Source organism: Ctenocephalides felis, unplaced genomic scaffold, assembly GCF_003426905.1.
Source record: "Ctenocephalides felis isolate EL2017-DRISC unplaced genomic scaffold, ASM342690v1 CF-g0.4_SCAFFOLD_01170, whole genome shotgun sequence".
NCBI lineage: Eukaryota > Metazoa > Arthropoda > Insecta > Siphonaptera > Pulicidae > Ctenocephalides > Ctenocephalides felis.
This window is the reverse complement of record NW_020537324.1, coordinates 14,263,123-14,281,516: the sequence shown is the minus strand read 5'-3', so window position 1 is coordinate 14,281,516 and position 18,394 is coordinate 14,263,123. Positions and strand designations below refer to the sequence as shown.

General features: G+C 24.7%; 1 protein-coding gene and 1 pseudogene across 1 annotated transcript; both read left to right on the top strand.

The window, feature by feature from the left end:
* The first annotated feature begins 4,275 nt into the window (after nt 1–4,275).
* LOC113366855 lies at nt 4,276–9,409 on the top strand. Its single transcript, XM_026608504.1, has 8 exons — nt 4,276–4,356; nt 5,512–6,000; nt 6,204–6,482; nt 6,984–7,043; nt 7,252–7,383; nt 7,443–7,560; nt 8,779–9,002; nt 9,172–9,409. Exons 1-8 carry the CDS (start codon nt 4,276–4,278, stop codon nt 9,391–9,393), a joined length of 1,605 nt encoding a protein of 534 aa, XP_026464289.1. The 3' UTR covers nt 9,394–9,409.
* Nucleotides 9,410–11,353: 1,944 nt separating this feature from the next.
* The window catches only part of LOC113366854, a 13,693-nt pseudogene continuing 6,652 nt past the window's right edge, over nt 11,354–18,394 (top strand).

The window sequence follows — 18,394 nt, the reverse complement described above, 5'->3', positions numbered from 1 at the left end:
TATGCTTGTGCGCATATATAAACGTAGATTTTAAAATAAGAAAATATTTTGCGTACAATTTTAATACTTGAACACACGATCAAGTGTTAGCATTTGCAACATCTACAATATTTCTAAATAAAATTGAAGAATTTATAAGGCCGATATCATAGGTGCGAAAAACAATAATTACATGCATTGAATTCAAAAGCATTAAAAATATCACCACATGTCCGTGACCACTAATTCGGCATCAGTTTTAAAAACTGGAGGCTGATCATCATCATACCTATCTCTTTCATAAATAACGACTTGAAATACTTCAAAACTAATAATATTTTTTAATTATTACTCAAAAGTTATGAAACGTTATATGTTTATTTTATTTAAACCATTGGAATATCCTTCATTAAACGTACTTTACGAAATCTATGTACTTTGAATTATTACTCATACTAATAAGTATGAGTACAAATTTTCATTGGAAACTTTTCTTCAATATCGGTTTCACTGTGAAATTCAACATACAATATTATGATATGTATGTTGTCAAATATCATGTTTTACTTTGAAAATTTAGTGTTGTTTTACTTGTCTGATATTTAAATTAAATTCAAACCATTTAGACAATTTTGAAAATGTGTTAAGAATTATTTTGGATTCTGGTCAAATAATTTTTTGTACAGCGTTATTTTTAAGATATTCATAAGCGTTTTGTTGTAAATATAAATATATGTATTGTTATTAGAATTCTTGGGATTTGAATTGCGGCAAGACATTTAATGTCTCAGGTGTAATCAAACACGTAGGAAATCTTTTAGTCAAAATTACTGTTTGATAATTTACACGCCGGATTGAAAATTGCGGCAGATGATGATTTATGATGAACTAAAATATTTAAATATAGCTTACTTGCCCAAAAATAATTAATCACTTCCTATTCTCTCTAAACAAAGATATGTTCCGTATGCCTATCGCAAATATCAAAGTATTTATATATATATATATATATATATATATATATATTAGGGTGGTCCTTAAAATGATCATTTTCGAATTTCCTTGCTCCCAGGGGCTCAAATGGTTCCAAATTGATAAAAAACAATTCTCTGAAAGTTTTAGCTCTTAATATTAATGTTTAGATAGAGCGCAATTCCATCAAAGTTTGTATGGAAAGTGCATGGAAAAAATTTTGCAAATTAAAAAAAAATGTTTTAGGTATAACTTAGCGACAAATCAATGAGTTTTATTCATTCATTTGTTTGCTAAATTACATCTAAAAAACATTTTTAAAATTTTTGAAAAATTTTCCATGCTATTTCCATACAAAACTTTGATTGAATTGCGCTCTATCTAAACGTTAATTTTAAGAGCTAAAAATTTCAGAGAATTGTTTTTTATCAATTTGGAACCATTTGAGCCCCTGGGAGCAAGGAAATTCGAAAATGATCATTTTAAGGACCACCCTAATATATATATATATATAAATATGAAATGATAATTTTTGAATAAGTATTGTCTTTTGCCTAATACATGTATGCAACTTATAAATGCATTTATTGTATCTATAATTAATAATTCTGTCACATAAATATAAATATGAAATGTAAATTTAGAATTAATATATGTATAATTTGAGAGTAAATACAAATCGCAATAGTAATTCTTACGAAATTTATGGCGAGTTTTTCACTAGTCTAAAATTATATAATAAGTGGTGCAAAATGTTCTAACGTTGTTTTGATTTCAGGATTGCTCTAAGTATATTTATGGAAAACATATATAATTTTATTCTATTTAAAAATATTTGCGTTCACATAATTGCAACACTATTGTACTACTTTTATATTACTATTTCCTCACTTTTTCATATTATTTAGTTCTTTCTGACTCTAGACATATTAAGAACGTTTCCATACGATACTTATTATGTTATTCAATGATTATCATTTATAACTCTTCATTTTATTCAAAACATAAGATAATTAATTCATCATTTTTATTTACTGATTTGTCATAAAAATGTTGAAACCAAGTTAGTTTTGTGAATTCATCACCTTATTCTATTTAAATTTATTTTTTCTTTAAATAATTTGCATACACCATTTTCTTACAAATCACGAAGCAAAGCACATGTTTGCAAGGTTTATTTATAAAATCCATAAAAGCTGTGTACATATTTTTTTTATTTTTATTTATGATCCATTGATACTACGCTTTAAATGCAAAATAATTATAGTTCATGTCTAAAGTAGCCAGTTATTAATAAATAACCTAAAATAAAGATGGATTTTCAAATGTTTAGATTAGCAAATGTAAAGTTAAATTCCCCATTCGCTTTGTATACATTCACAATATTCGGATATCCCTATCGTTTCATAATGGGATTTTTAAAAATAATACGTCGATGTTCAGTGTAATAATGAACAATCATATATTATAAGAGCTATCTTGTTGAACATAATAAATTTTCTAGCCTTATAATTGAACATTTAAGTGTTGTAAAATTTTTGGAACAATGATCCAGAAAAGTAATTTAAAGATGAAAGTGTTCATCAATACATTTGTTATTGATGTGAGCACATATTTTATGACAAAATATATTTGCAAGTCAATGTAAATTTTGTGAAAACTTGTTGTTCTAAATATATCAAGAATGTAGAATTGTTTATCCAATCTGAAATATTGCATAGACAATAAAGTATTATATTGATGACATACATATATTTTATTTATTTACTTGTAATTTATTTTTAGTATTTATTTTATTATATGCAGTGGTGCTTCACTTAACGCGCTGAATTTGTTTTGAATGAAATTTATTTTGTGAAACGCGTTTTTTTAAGCCTTGAGGGAAATTGCTAAAAAAATTTTGTACTATAATTAAACATTTGAAGAATAAAAATAATCAAATTTACTAGTTTGCTTAGTTGACAAGTTGTTTTAAAAAATATTATGGTTAGGAATTCAACCAACCGAGGAGAATTTTATACTTTATTTTCAAGTTCTTATCATTAAATGCAGCATTGTTGGTCTATGTTCGTTGAAATAATGGCAATTATGAAACTACCCCAATCCTGCATTTTGTAGGCATAACTTCGGTGCGCCGACCCGGGCGCCGACGCATCCGGGTCGACGAGCCGCATGACCTGTTGTCGAAGAAACGAGGATGTTTGGTCCTTTATAACTGAGAGTGATAAGTAAGTATGGCATTTTTAATATACAATTTTCCTTCCGATTTAATATTGGTTGCTTTATCTCTTATATTATGTTTGTATATACATATACCTTTATGTTTATTTATTCAAGGTTAGAACATTGCTGGGTACGATGTCGGTTTCAGCGGTTTCAAATTTATAAATCCATTTAACAACGGAATTTATTATACAACGGATTGTACGTTAAATCCGATTTTCTTATAGCACGGTTTCCATATTACACGGTACGATGTACTGCCTAAATTTTAGGCAGTATATCATACAAAGTTGTTCATTATATGCATGATTTCATGTTTTTTTAGAATATTTTACATACGACTTTTTAGCACAAAATCTGATTTTACGGTAAGTTGGAACAAAAGACACCAAAACAGAAATTTCGAAATAAAACGAGTTTTGATATGTATGTGTGTATGTATGTTTTATTCACACTTATAAATAATTAGTCACATTATAAATAAATATTACACATGTACTTGTACTTATCAATTTTTATGCAGAGATATAATTTCCGCGACTGCCTTTATTTCGCTCACCAATACATTTCGCAAAATTTCTTATCTTTTGTGAGTTCATATATGAATTGCTATAGCTGACAACATTTAATTCAAATTTATTGCTTGAGATTAATAATTATTTTTTCTTTACAATTTATTATTTGTGATACAGATTTGTGAATCTAATACACTTTGTATGAAATAGTTCTTAAAATGGAAATTTAAAATTTAATTCGTAATTACAAGTGAAACAAAGAGGCGACGCCCAACACATTTAAGGTAAACAAATAATAATCAAAATTTTAAAATGTACTCTATTTATGTATGACATTAAAGTTTAATTGAATTAATATTTACTAATATTGGATGTTTTAATTCATATAAATATATATTATATTTTTTAACAAATTTATTGTTTTTTTCCATATAGCTATATATTTGCATGTGGTGGCGTTACCAAGTTGTAATAATATTATTAAAAAAAGTGTAAGTAATATTATTATTAATAAAAAAGTTTTAAGTAATATTAAATATTACACAAAAGTGGCATGTGAAAAATTGTTTAAAAAAAAGTTTCCATCATGGGTTTTGCTGAGAAATATGAAGCAAGAAAAGCTATTGAAAAATACGATACTGCTAAAATCGTGGCACTGTTGAAACTGGTATGTTAAACTTTTTTTTATTTATTAATTAATAATATTATTATTATTAGATATACAAAATTCGAAAGAAAAGCTCAGGTTTATTTTTATATTGGGAGATAAAATATATTTTAACGTATATAACGTATAATATTTTAAAGTATACTTTACAAATTAGGTCTGAAAAATTTAGGCACTTACAAAACTTGTGCACTAATTTTTCTCATTATATTTTAAATATTAGCTATTTATATATTTTTACTTTTAAGCATATTCAACTTCTCATATTTTCAAATTTTATTTTATGAATTAGTTTTTACTAGAATTTGCGAAATTAACATTTTTATATTAAATTTCGTTGAACTGTGACATTATCTCAGACAATAAAATTTCTTTTAGATAGCACTTCCAATTTATCTAATCTTTTATATTTAACCATTAACACATAGAAGTCTTAAATGATGAAAGATAATTTTTATGCACCTTTGTTTTATGATTTGAAAATGATCCAAAATTCAGATTAGACAGATTTTATATAGATTTCCTAAAAATTTAACAATCTTTGCAAATATAGATTATATGTTCAGTTTAATTTACAGATTAAATTATTTATTCAATAAATATTTTTGAATTCACATAAAATGTTTACCAAATTGAGAAATTACTATATGATTGATTTTTTAAATCATTTTGATTTTGCTTCAGTATTTTTTTTATTTTGTATTATTATTTTTATATATATTATTAATAAATATAATAATTTTATATTTTTAAATTAAAATAGTTTTTTTTACTTTTTTTTTATTGTACTGTAAATTGAAAAGTTTCATTTTTCAGTATCATTGAAGTATTGAATTTAAAACATCTATATTATATTATATGTATATATATATATATATATATATATATATATATATTATTTTTCTAATTAAGAAAATTTTCATTTCTAGTTTGGTCTTGAGAATTGCTGTAATGCTATGAAAGTATATCAAATTGATGGAAGAGCTATTTTTGTAAGTATGATATTCAATTTAACTTGATATTAGGAAATAAATATTAATTTACATTATATAATATAGTAATTATTATTACCAGAATAAGTTTTATATTATTCTTAATATGTAAATAAATTTTCCAACCCAATAAATGTTTACATTTGTGATAATTTTTTAATAGGGCTTGAAACTACATCAATTGCAATTTTGGAAAAATGAAATATCAAGAAGTGATTCTCAAGCTCTTCTGAATTTCGTAGATCAATTAAAAGAAAATCCTGATACGTATTACAAATATTTTCTCGAAGCCACGGTTGGTGTAAAGAATAATAATGAAGGGTATGAATCTGATGATAGTTTTGATTCTGTAGACCAAGTTTATCAAAATGATGAAGAAGATGATCTTCATGGTTCAAGTTCTAGAATTGAACCAGCACTTACTTACGAAAATGATGTTAGAAATGAAGAACGTTCGCCTTCATTGCCTCAGAAACCAGACCGTTTCAAATCTCTTCCCCAAAAAGATGAACAACCTACCAGAAACGTTTCTCACGAGAAATCAAAGCCACCAACAAAATTGCCAAAAATTATTTCAAATTTACACGAAAGCAATGGTTTTAAACAACCTATTAATCCTGAACCTGCACCAGAAGAAGAACAGATTTTACAGGTAAATTTAATTTGTTATGTCAACCAGAACTTAGATAAATCAATTAATGACGCTTTGCAGAATCTTCTTTCATGTCCAAAAAATAAATAACAGACAATCAGAACTTTTCCAATTGATTTTCATCAATTACGAATGATAAGAAATTAAACTGTATTATTTAGTTTGCTTGTTAATTTTGTAAATTTACGTTTTATTTATTTAAGGAAGAATTAGACAAACTTCTGCGCAATTCAACTTTGAGTACCAAATTAGCTCAAGCTTTAAAAGATCGTTTAAAAAATACACCTTCATCGTCTGATCACATCACACCATCCACGTCTAAAGATCAAAATCGACCAACAACCAGTAATTTCAATGAACTGCGAAAAATAATCGAAAGTTCTTTAGTTTCTAACACAAGAGAAGATAAAATCCAACCAGAAGGAGAAGATGATGGATACGCCCAAATGTCACCAAGACATGCTTTGTCTTCAAATATTCAGGTAAAGACCTTGAAGGAAGTATTAAATGAAAAAAAATTGCAGGTAACGATAAAAAATATAAGTTGGGAATTTCATAAAATAGGCGTAGTCTGTTTTATAAATATTGGTGTACAGGAGTTGTTTTATAAATTTCTATTCTTAGCAATCTTATCAACTCTGAGTGTTATGAATCAGATAAGGAAAAAAAAACTAGAGATAATATTTTTGTAAAATATAATAACAAGCCATTTCAAAGAAATGTTTAATTAAGGAGTCATTTATTTATATACTAATCGGCAATCTACAGTAAATATGTGTATTTTTTTATTTCTCAATACTTAGCCTTTCATGTGCAATCTAAGATCCAATAATATAATTTTTTATATCATTGCATTAAATAAGAAAACACAAGATTGCACACAATTGATCAAAACATTTAATAATAAAAATTCCAAGATATTTAATATGACCTCTAATTATCTTTAAATGTTTATTAATAATATAATCTTTATATTATTACAGAATAAAAAGTCAATTAGCAGATCAATTAAAGAATTTAACGAAGATCGAGTTAGTCACTATGTAAGTGGAATATACACAAAATTTTGTATATAAAATTTATAAATAATATTATTTTTAAACAGTTAACTAATATTCTTACCTAGTTTATATATTCGTATACATATCAACTTGATAACTACAAATAATTATAGTTAAGCTAAATGAAAAAACTTATTAGAAGTACTAAAATAATGAATTGTAAATTTCCTAACTGTGCTTTTTTCTTCAGGATTCATCAAGAAGTAATGCACCAATTTCAAATAATGAAAGATTCAAAAATAAAAATCAGCCTTCTTCTACAAGTTCATCGAATTTAGTCGACAAAAATACTAATGATTTAACAAATGCGAAAGAAGGAAAGGTTTGTTTTTACATTTTATGAAACAAATTATATATGTTACTTACTAATTTTTTTTTCAGGGAAATCAAAAATTTCAATCGAGTTTGGATCGCGTGTTATCATTTAAGAAAAATTTGCCTTTGCAAAAGACTGAACCTGAGAGCGATGATGATGAATATGTAGTGCCAATCAATGAAGGTTTATTTTAATAATTTTAATAATAAAAGTATTTTTATAAATAATTATTTGGTTATGACTTGCTCCCAAAAGGTAAGAATATTTGGCGGGTCTTACGCTATTTTTGGGGTGTAAAATAATGTAGAATTTTTATTTAAGTAACTTAAGGGGGTAATCTTTGATGAACTTCCAATAAGCAAAATTATTGATTTGAACAATAAAACAATAAGCAATTCCCTGAGTACCAAAATAAGCAACATTTATTAGGTCTTACCCATTTTAAGGATGTAAAATAATGTAGAATTTTTATTTAATTAACTTAAGTGGGTATTTTCTCTGATCTCCCAATAAGCAAAATTATTGCTTTAATCAATAGATCAATAAGCAATTCTCTGAGCTCCAAAATAAGCAAAAAACAAGAACATTTGTTGGGTCTTATGCCATTTTAGGGATGTTAAATAATGTAGAATTTTTATTTAAGTAATTTAAGGGGGTATTCTCTGATATAGAAGCACGAATATTATGCGGTTTTTGAAAGGCCGCAAAAAACAAACCGCAAGAAAGACAAACAAAATTTTTACTATTTTTTTGTTACAAGTAATTAATTAATGTTTTGAGAATATATTAAAAAACAAAAATTATTAAGTTTTAGTTATACAAGGTGATAAATCGGGGGGGGGGGTCAGTTTTTCAAAAATTGGTACTTGATCTAAAAAAAATGTTCATATAATTCATCTAGAACAATTTTGTATTGTATGAACTACAGACAAGTAAATTTGTTTTTTTATAAAATAGCGACTGCCTGAAAATAATTTTTTGACGTTCTCGAAATTTTCATAAATAGTAAACATTGAGATTTAGGGATATGTTTATATTAAAATAAAGTGTATAATAAAGACTATGTGAAAATTTAAAGAAGATTGATTTAGTAGAAGTAGGGAAATCGTGGGTAGCCTATCAAAAAACAAGTTTCAAGAAAAATGCGTTTGGAGCTTCGTGGAGGAAGAAACCATCAGGGGAAGGTTATCGTGGTCAAACAGCTAAATCTCTGAAAATATTTTGTATTATAAAACAAATGAAAATTATGGAATTTACACTTTTTTTTTTAAATTCAGACCAAAATATCTTTTTAATGATGATAACTAACCAACCTGCTATTATGCGCGTAATTTATAATAAATCTTTTTTAATATCATTTCCACTTATGATTTTACCTAATTTTTATATGCATTTATTCAGAATTACCAATTTCTTCGTCCGGGTTTCGTCCATTACCATCGATTCCAATTGAAGTAGAACTTCCTCAGGGAAGGGCTCCTCCATTACCTATTGTAAATGACTTGGATAGCTTTGAAAGGGAAGTAGAAGAAAATCCTAATTATCGGAATGTTACGAGACAAGATGGAATATCTTTGCTTGAACAGAAAAAGGATGGCACTTTTCTAATCAGGCCATCAGGAACGGTATGAAAAAAAAAAGTTAATTATGAGACTTAAAAATAGGCTACATTTTAAACCCTAATCATTTTAGATCGTATAAAATATAATTTTATTTAATCTTATTTTGTTAAGTGGAAATCATTTTTCAAAAATCTATAGATTATAATACCAAGTTCTAAAATTTATTATTCAGGGTTCAGGCTATGCTGTGATGTTGCAATTTCGACGTCAATTTTATAACATTAAAATCATAAAAAAGGAAGGTGGGAAATTTGCTCTTATGAACAACAAGGACGGATCTTTATGTTTTAGCAAATTGTCATCCTTGCTAAATTATTACCGGGAAGGTGTTGAATTATTATTATTGCAAAGCGGTGATAGAATTTTTGGTGAAACCCATTTGTATCCATTATGAACTCTTAACACATAATAAATCTAGAAAATGAACTTACTGTAATATACTGCATAAGCCATATATTACTTATATGTGAAATTAGAAGATACTACGTTGACTGAAAATTCTATATCAAAATTGTATCATTTTATTAATATGTATATACATTAGGGTGGTCCTTAATATGGACATTTTCAAATTTCCTTGCTCCCAAGGGCTCAAATGATTCCAAATTGATAAAAAACAATTCTCTGAAAGTTTCAGCTTTTAATATTAACTTTTAGATAGTGCGCAATTAAATCAAACTTTGTATGGAAATAGCATGGAAAAAATTTTGAAAATTAAAAAAATAATTTTAGGTATAACTTAGCGACAAATTTTGAATAAAACTCATTCATTTATTTGCTAAATTATATCTAAAAACATTTTTAAAATTTTTGAAAAATATTTCATGGTTTTTCCATACAAAACTTTGATTGAATTGCGCACTATCTAAAATACAATATTAAGAGCTAAAACTTTAACAAAATTGTTTTTTATAAATTTGGAATCATTCAAGCCCTTGGGAGCAAGGAAATTCGAAAATATCCATATTAAGGACCACCCAACAAAGTTTAAATGAAATATTATAAATATTCTTTATTGTTTTACACAAGTTTAAATCCAAATTATTTGCAGTTTTATATTAAAAATTATTGATCTTTATTGAAACACAAACCATAAAAATTGTTTGTTTAAAATTAAATATATAAAATACTTTTTCTGATTATAAGAGTAATGATTTAAAATAAAATAATTAATATAATTAATTATATTATGAATAATATAAATTAAATAAAATAATTTGCAGTAATAAATTATATAAAATTATCAAAGTTTTGCCTGTAAAGTCATTATCACATCATTATTGATATTTATGTCTTATATTATATATACAATTCATAAAAAATATTATTTTCTGCTTTTAAATAAATTTATATCTGAAAATATTATAAAAATGTTAATTATGAAATTGACTAAAAGATAATATATAAACTATTTTATATAAATTGTTTTTAAGTTATATTATGTATCAACTATATATTTAACGAGAATTTTTGATATTTTTCAAATTATTTAAGTTTTCTTTAGATGGCTATTATTTTAAAGTTCTGAACTAAAAGCTCATAATATCTAATTATTTTCCAATAATAACTAATTATTTCCCAATTTAATTGTTAAAATTTTTGCGATGGAAAATAGTTAAGACTTTAAGGTTAAAATATAACTCTTTCAATTTTATTTTAATTAAATATGTATAATATGTATAATGTAAATAAGTAAATATGTATAATATATTTTTTTTATTTGTTATAAATAGTTCTTGAAAAAGGAGTCAATCCATGTCCTCAAACCGTTGAATAAAATAATTGATTTTTTTAAATTAAAGAACATTTTTGTGGAACAAACTTTAGGCTTTTAGTTCAGACGTTATAAAATAATATTTATATATATATATATATTTATATATATATATATATATATATTTGTATATATATATATATATATATATATATATATATATATATATATGAATATGTAAAATACATATGTATGCTAAGTTATGGTTTTTTGTCGTCGAAATGTACTGTGTACAATTTTTTGCTATTCCTCTGCCATTGTAGAGTTTCTAATATAAGATGTACTTATTTTATTTTTATACAAACATATGTATGATACATATTACACTAATGAGATATTATTCTAGCATTTGGAATGAAAAAACTTCAGCTGCAGCTGGAGGAAATATTCTTCAACTACACCATAGAGCACATTAATTAGTGAAACATGTAGCTGAATGAATTAAATATTGTTCTAATTTAATTATTTAAATCTACAGTTTTTAGTGAAATAAAAATGTGTTATAATTATGAATCGTTGCTGTTTGGGCTTAATTTTGTTAGTATCAACTAACTTAATTCGACGTCTTGCAAACGACGCAATGGATTATTGTTGCTCCTTATGGAAGACTAGTACCTCTGAAACAGATCCTGGGAAAGAGACTATTTGTAAGTTATTGATTTTATGAATTTAATTTATAAAAATACTATTAAATAATTATTAAGCATTCATTTTGCATAATCAGTCTTCGAAACAAGTTTTGAAAACTTATTATGCTGACGTTATTTCAACGAAAAGACACCAAATATTTATTACGACTTTGTCTATGCACGTAAAATTAAAAAAAAAAAATTAAAAAGAAAAAATTAGCATATGAAGCTAAAATAAATTTGGCTAGACGTGATATCAAACAAGATTTTTGTTCGTAACTTGCGGTTTTTTAAAACAAAATGAATACATCAATATATTTTTTAAAATAATTTGATTTGTTGCAGCTTACAATAATAAGGAGAGTGCTTCTAAAAGTGTAATGCTAAAATATTAATGAATTATATTTTATTTTTAAATATTGTTGTAATTAAGAATTTGAGAAAAAATAATGCTTTTGTTTCTAACTACTTTCAATATTACACTAAAACATTGTCTTTAATAAGTTGTGAAACCTAATTATGATGATGTTATTTTAAGGAAAGGATTTGCCTGTGCTTGCAAAATTATAAAAAACTCGAAAAAGAAAGAATTAGCATATGACGTTAAAAATTTGGCTAGACAAGATATAAAACTAGTTTATTGTTTAAAATTAGCAGTTTGTCTAAATCAAAATGAATACAGCAATTTTTTTTAAAACTCTGGTTTATTCAATAGAGCTTATACAAAAAGAAAAGAGCTCCTGAAAGTAATGCTAAGAAATACATGATTTGCATTTTACTTTCAAATATTATTAATATTAATATTAAATATTAGTATTAGATATTAAGAATCTGAAAAAAAAATAATGCTTTCTTTTTTTAACAATTTTTATGTGAAATTATATATAAGAGCTGTCAATAAAAAATAATTAGCATATGGTACTAAAATATCAAATTCGGCTAAACAAGCTATCAAACAAGTTATTATTTAAAACTTGCTGTTTTTGAATATATATTTTTTAAATTATATTGAAATAGTAAGATTGTCATTTTGAAAAAAAAAACTTTTTTGTGAACAGTTATCATTTTATACATAGGCTCTAAATCATGTTTTATAATGAGTGCTTCATTACACAAGCTTTTAGATTAATAATTGTTTGCAGACTAATAAACATTCAGTTAAATACGATTATTTCATAACAATTAAAAACCTTTTAAAATATACTTGATTGATTTATAAAATCATTTCATATCCTATTATTCAATTACTAATTTTTTATTTTTTAGTAAGAGCAAAACGTGAGTTGCCTCCAACACCAAATACAGATTTTCCAGAATTTATTTCTTCTCCAGGATTAATAAAAAACAACGAGGATCCTATTGTTATTTTGAGGTACAGAGAAATTGAATTAAACTATAATTTTAAGACGATTTCTAGAAAAGAAGGAAAATATATGCTGCAAAATAAACGTGATGGCACTTTCATAATCAGACCATCTCGGCAAGTAAGTAGAATTTATAAATTTTATATATTGTGAAGTATAAATATATGAATTTTATACTTCACCATTATTTTTATATATTTTATAATATTTTAGATAATAATAATATTAATGTTCATGTATTTTCATCAATTTTTTTATCTTTTTGAATTAAATTTGAATGATCAATGACCTCTATTCTTTTAAAGAATGAAATTATTATATTAACTCGATTGTGGACTCCGAATTTTCTACAATTGTCTACTCAGAATTACTTTAAATTACATTCAAAATTTACCAATATACAATTTAAAAATATTTGTATAGTTTTACTAATGACTATTTCTATAATTTGATATTTTATTTGTTACACCTTTGGTTTTATAGTTTATATATATATTTTTTTTAAGAATCAGGGCTACACAATGATGTTGCAATATGATAGCCAAGAATTCAACATCAAAATCCGAATTAGATCAGATGGTAAAATTGCTTTGGGAGTTCAGAGAGAAAATGAAGACTCTTTTGAATCAATAGAATCTTTGATAAAGTTTTATAGTCCGGGAATAAAAATGCTAGAATTGTATCAGGGATGCACCATTGTGGGAAAAACTTTTTTGTTTTCGTTATAAAATAAATATATTTATTACATGTATGAAATAATATTTCAGTAATTACTTGAAAGCTAATTAAATAATTTCATAACGCAACCTAATAATTATAATAAATAATATCATAAAGTAATTCAATAATCGCTCGATGATATCGATGGATAACTTTTCTAAATGGTTTAACTAAAATTAAGTTCAAAATTTAAGTTTAACACATTAGCAGAATATTTTTTTTAGTATTTTAGAAGCATTTTGAGCCAATTTGAAGTCGCCTTGCCAATTAAAATATTTTTAAATAAATAAATATTCGACAATAATCCCTTTTAGGCAGTAGAACTTGGGATCTAGATAATAGATATAGGATTCAGTGCAAAAATGAACAAAATTTAAATGAATAATATTAGCAATTCAATATAATCCATAAGTTAATCACAAAAAATGATTTAATGAATTTGTGAAATCAATTATAAGTACGTTTCTGAACTTTGAATATTTTATTAATTATGCTCTAGATTTTTAACATAAATTAAAATACTAAATAATAATATTAAATGTCATCTTTCGGCCGACTATTGTAAATTCATCAAATTTATTGAATGTCCTTTACTGGACAGTTGTAAATAAAAGAGATAATAATAAAAAAAAATTAGAATACTATTTAAACTGAACAATTAACTTGGCACATACATAAAAACATATAGATTAATTGAAGTGGTTTCTAATTAAAAAATTAATTAATTATTTCATACGTTTCGGTCTGCATTGAGATCGTCATTAAGCTAAATAAAACATTACTCCAAAATATTACTATCAAAGCTGTTAACTTTATTAAGTATTATAAATCCAACAATTTAGTGATGCCTTTTATTTAATGTTCAAATTATTAATTTCTAATTTAACCTTAGTTTAGCGACAGTTCTACACGTGTATTTCTTTTTTCATATAAAATTAGTACCTTAATGAATATTTAATTAAACTTGGATCAGTGCTCATATAAATTACAAAGTGTATATGTAATTACAATTAAATACTAAACGTCTATATGAATGAGTTCAAACTATCAATAAGAGGATAATTCTTGCAAAACTGGATTCCACTATTTCATATCAGAATCCGATTGGAGGGAATCCGTAAATAAAATCTAACTTTATTGTCAGTCGTCGACTACACGTGGTTGTGGCAAATTATGCAACAGAAAAAATAGTTTAAAAATATTTATTTAATTATAATAACATTAATATTTATTATTTTTAATAATAACTAATAATGTTGTCGATAATGTTGATCGATGGTTAATAATTAATACTATGATACAAATTTAGTAAAAATAATTCTAGTATTAATTTTAATTAATAAAATAATTTAATTAATAAAATAAAATATTAGTATTAATTTTAATTAATAAAATGGAAGTTTCTATAAAATTGGTGTTTGTGGTTCTGAGTTTGACCTCTATTGGATTTCCATCATCTGCAGAGGTTTTAAATAGTAAGTACAAAAATTATATTAAATTAATAATATTGATAAGAAATATTTCTAATATATTAAATTATTAAGCTTGCATATGTATGTTATAAAATAGAAATAGTAATGCAGCAATAATTTGATAAAATTTTCATAGTTATGATTTTTGTTACAAGTTTTAGCAATATCTCATTGGAGATGAACTTTTTAAATAAAACTAGCACATTGTCTTGAAAAAATTATGTATATTTTGATTGACAATTAATGTGTAACAAAAAATGTATATTATACATACGAACTTCCAAGAATGTAGGTTGAGCAATGAAAAAATAACAAAAATATTTGCTAAAACTTTATTTTTGTTATGCATATATACCTACTATACATATGCAAATGTATACTAATATATTATACCCATAAGTGCTATCAAAGTTGTTAAAATTCTATTCTGTAAGCAAAGTGGACCAGTTTATTTTCATTTGATTTTTTTTAATCCAAAGTATTTAGTTTTAAAGGGTGCAGTGTAGTTGAAATAATGTAAGTAATTTTTAAACTTTTATATTAGATGTGACAAAAAGTATTTTGTCTAAGAAACTTTTGGCTAAGTATTTTGTCTAAGAAACATCTTTGTTACAGTATTGTTTAACTTATTTCATTCAATTATATAAAGTACTAATTAGAATATTTTTTTACATATATTTTATATTTATATTGCCAATCAAAATAATATAATTTTTTAAGGCAATATGCTGGTTGTATACATAAATAATTGGCCTTTTTTGATACTGGGTATTCCAGAACTTAAGGTCAAGCCGAAACAAGGTGACCTTAACTGTCTTGACAAAAATTAGAATGTTTTTATCACGTTGATTAAAAACTATGAGGTTTAAAGTACATCTTGGATCTTTAGTGAAATTATGCCATTTTTCATTTTAGGAAAATTAATTGTCTATTTTAGACTGTAGCCCCAAAAATGTTATTGACTGTGTTCCAAAGTTCAAATGAACAAAACTACTACAATTAACCACAATTACCGAAAAATATACATAATTTCATCAAAGCTCTAGGTTACTTTTAAAAGCTCATACTTTCCAAACAATGAGATAATTTATTCTTCTAATTTTTTTCCGGGCAGTTAAGGTCAATACCCCAGTTTCGACTTATGAGGTTAAATTCTGAGACACCCTGTATTTATACCTGCACTATAAATTACAAATAATAATTACAATTTTTGTTTAAATATTTTTTTATTTCAGTGACAACTTATAGTCTAATGCCTCCTATGCATTTATTGGATTATTATGATACCTGCGTTGGAAAAAATACAGAACCAGGATCTCAATATTGTCTGGTTCATTTACAACTACATGCTTTGGATGAGAATAATCCTACTGAAAATTGGCTCCAAACTGAGGTAATTATTTTTATTAAATTCTTTCTATATTCAAAATATTCTCATTATAATTTAAAGATTGCATTTTATAAAAAAATTGAAACCATAATAATAATAATACTCAACGTGGCATAATATTTTATATTTAAATTACTTACAATTAAAACAATTTGATTATTTAATATATATTTTAAATCATATGAATGTATGAATCTATTGAAGTGTGAGAATTTAATATGAACATTGAAATTTCAGTACTTTGAATTAAAAATATGCAGACAATTATGTATAATATATATATATATATATATATATATATATATATATATATAATTGTTATATATAATTATATATATATGTAAAGACACACGTAACTCTGTCTCCAAACTAACAAGATGTGTTTTGGAATAAGCTTTTTTACAATAAAACATATTATTTATTTTAATTTTTACAATTTTCAAAAATTTTCATAACTTGATGTTTTTTCAATTTTTTATTTCATACTTATTTTTTCGTTGCATTTTTGTGTTGTTCTTGTGTTATATTTTTTTTAAAATTTATTTGTATGCACTGAAGATGGGTCAAATCTGGACCCGAAACGTATGTTCTCTTAATTAAAACATTTGCATTAAAACTGTTTTTTTTAATTATTGGATGGATGCCCAAGAAAAACAATTTTTATCATATATATATATATATATATATATATATATATATATATATGATAAAATTGTTTCTTGGGCATTCATCCAATAATTAAAAAACAGTTTTATTGAAAAATGTTTTTATTAAGGGAACATACGTTTCGGGTCCTGATTTGACCCATCTTCAGTGCATACAAATAAATTTTGAAAAACAACACAGAAACACAAAATTGCACGAAAAAATAAATAAATGTGAAATAAAAAATTGATGAAACGTCTAGTTATGAAAAATTTAAAAAAATGTAAAATTAAAATAAATGATATATTTTATTATAAAAAAACTTATTCCAAACGAACATGTTGTTAGTTTGGAAATTGTATTACGAGTATGTTCCCTTAATAAAAACATTTTTCAATAAAACTGTTTTTTAATTATTGGATGGATGCCCAAGAAACAATTTTATTATATTATTTCACCATCTGAAGAAAACCTTTCGCTTTATATATTATATATATATATATATATATATAAATATATATAATTACATAAGTATAATTAGATATTTTTATGCTAAAGGTTAAAAATAAATAATAAATCCGAAAAAAACTATAATAAATAACAATGCCAATAACTTTGGTACCTAAATATCTAATAATAAAACTTGATATACTGGTCCCAAATATATACAACAAAAAAGTGTTTATTGAACTTCTGATTTACGAACTTGACTATGAATATTCAAGAACCAAATTTACATAGGCGTTGATCTTGTTCTGGAATATCCGATCTTATATTTTAGACAGATGTCGACGTAGATGGATTCAAGAAAAGTTTTTTTGCATTTAAAAAAAGTATAATAGATGTATCTCAGTCACATTATCTGATAGGAAAAGATAGCAAAAATATAATTTTTCAAAAAATTCTATATAAAATCTTTCGAAAGTATGAAAATGTCCAAAAGATTATGTAACAATGAAACAGGTTTACAGAGACAATGATTTTATGACTTTCAGGCTGTTAACATATTCTGGATTCGTATTTCTTGTTATGCAAAATGCATATAGTGATAAAATGGTACAGGAAGAAATGCTGATGGCGATCTCTTTGTTTATAAGAAAAATTATCATTTGGTGACGGTATTGTTTCTGATCTGTTTTACCAAAGAAGATGTCATTTTAAGTGTTGAGATCAAAATTGGAAAAAATTGTGCGTGTCGATTTTTGACTTTTTTGTCAACGGTTTCTCAAAAAACCACCGAACCAATTTCAAAAAACTTAGAAGCCATTGATGAAACTCGACGGGCGAAATTTGATTAGGAATAGAAGACGATTGATTTCCTAGGAACCAGGAAAATGGTAAAATTTTTTCTTCTACATTGTGGCAAAGGGCTCATCGGTGGCGTAATCAGTTCGGACATGG

Coding starts and splice junctions, on each gene's coding strand:
- LOC113366855 (XM_026608504.1), top strand. CDS start 4,276: ATGGGTTTTGCTGAGAAATATGAAGCAAGAAAAGCTATTGAAAAATAC. Junction 4,357..5,511: donor TCGTGGCACTGTTGAAACTG/GTATGTTAAACT, acceptor ATTTTTTAATAG/GGCTTGAAACTACATCAATT. Junction 7,384..7,442: donor CAAATGCGAAAGAAGGAAAG/GTTTGTTTTTAC, acceptor TTTTTTTTTCAG/GGAAATCAAAAATTTCAATC.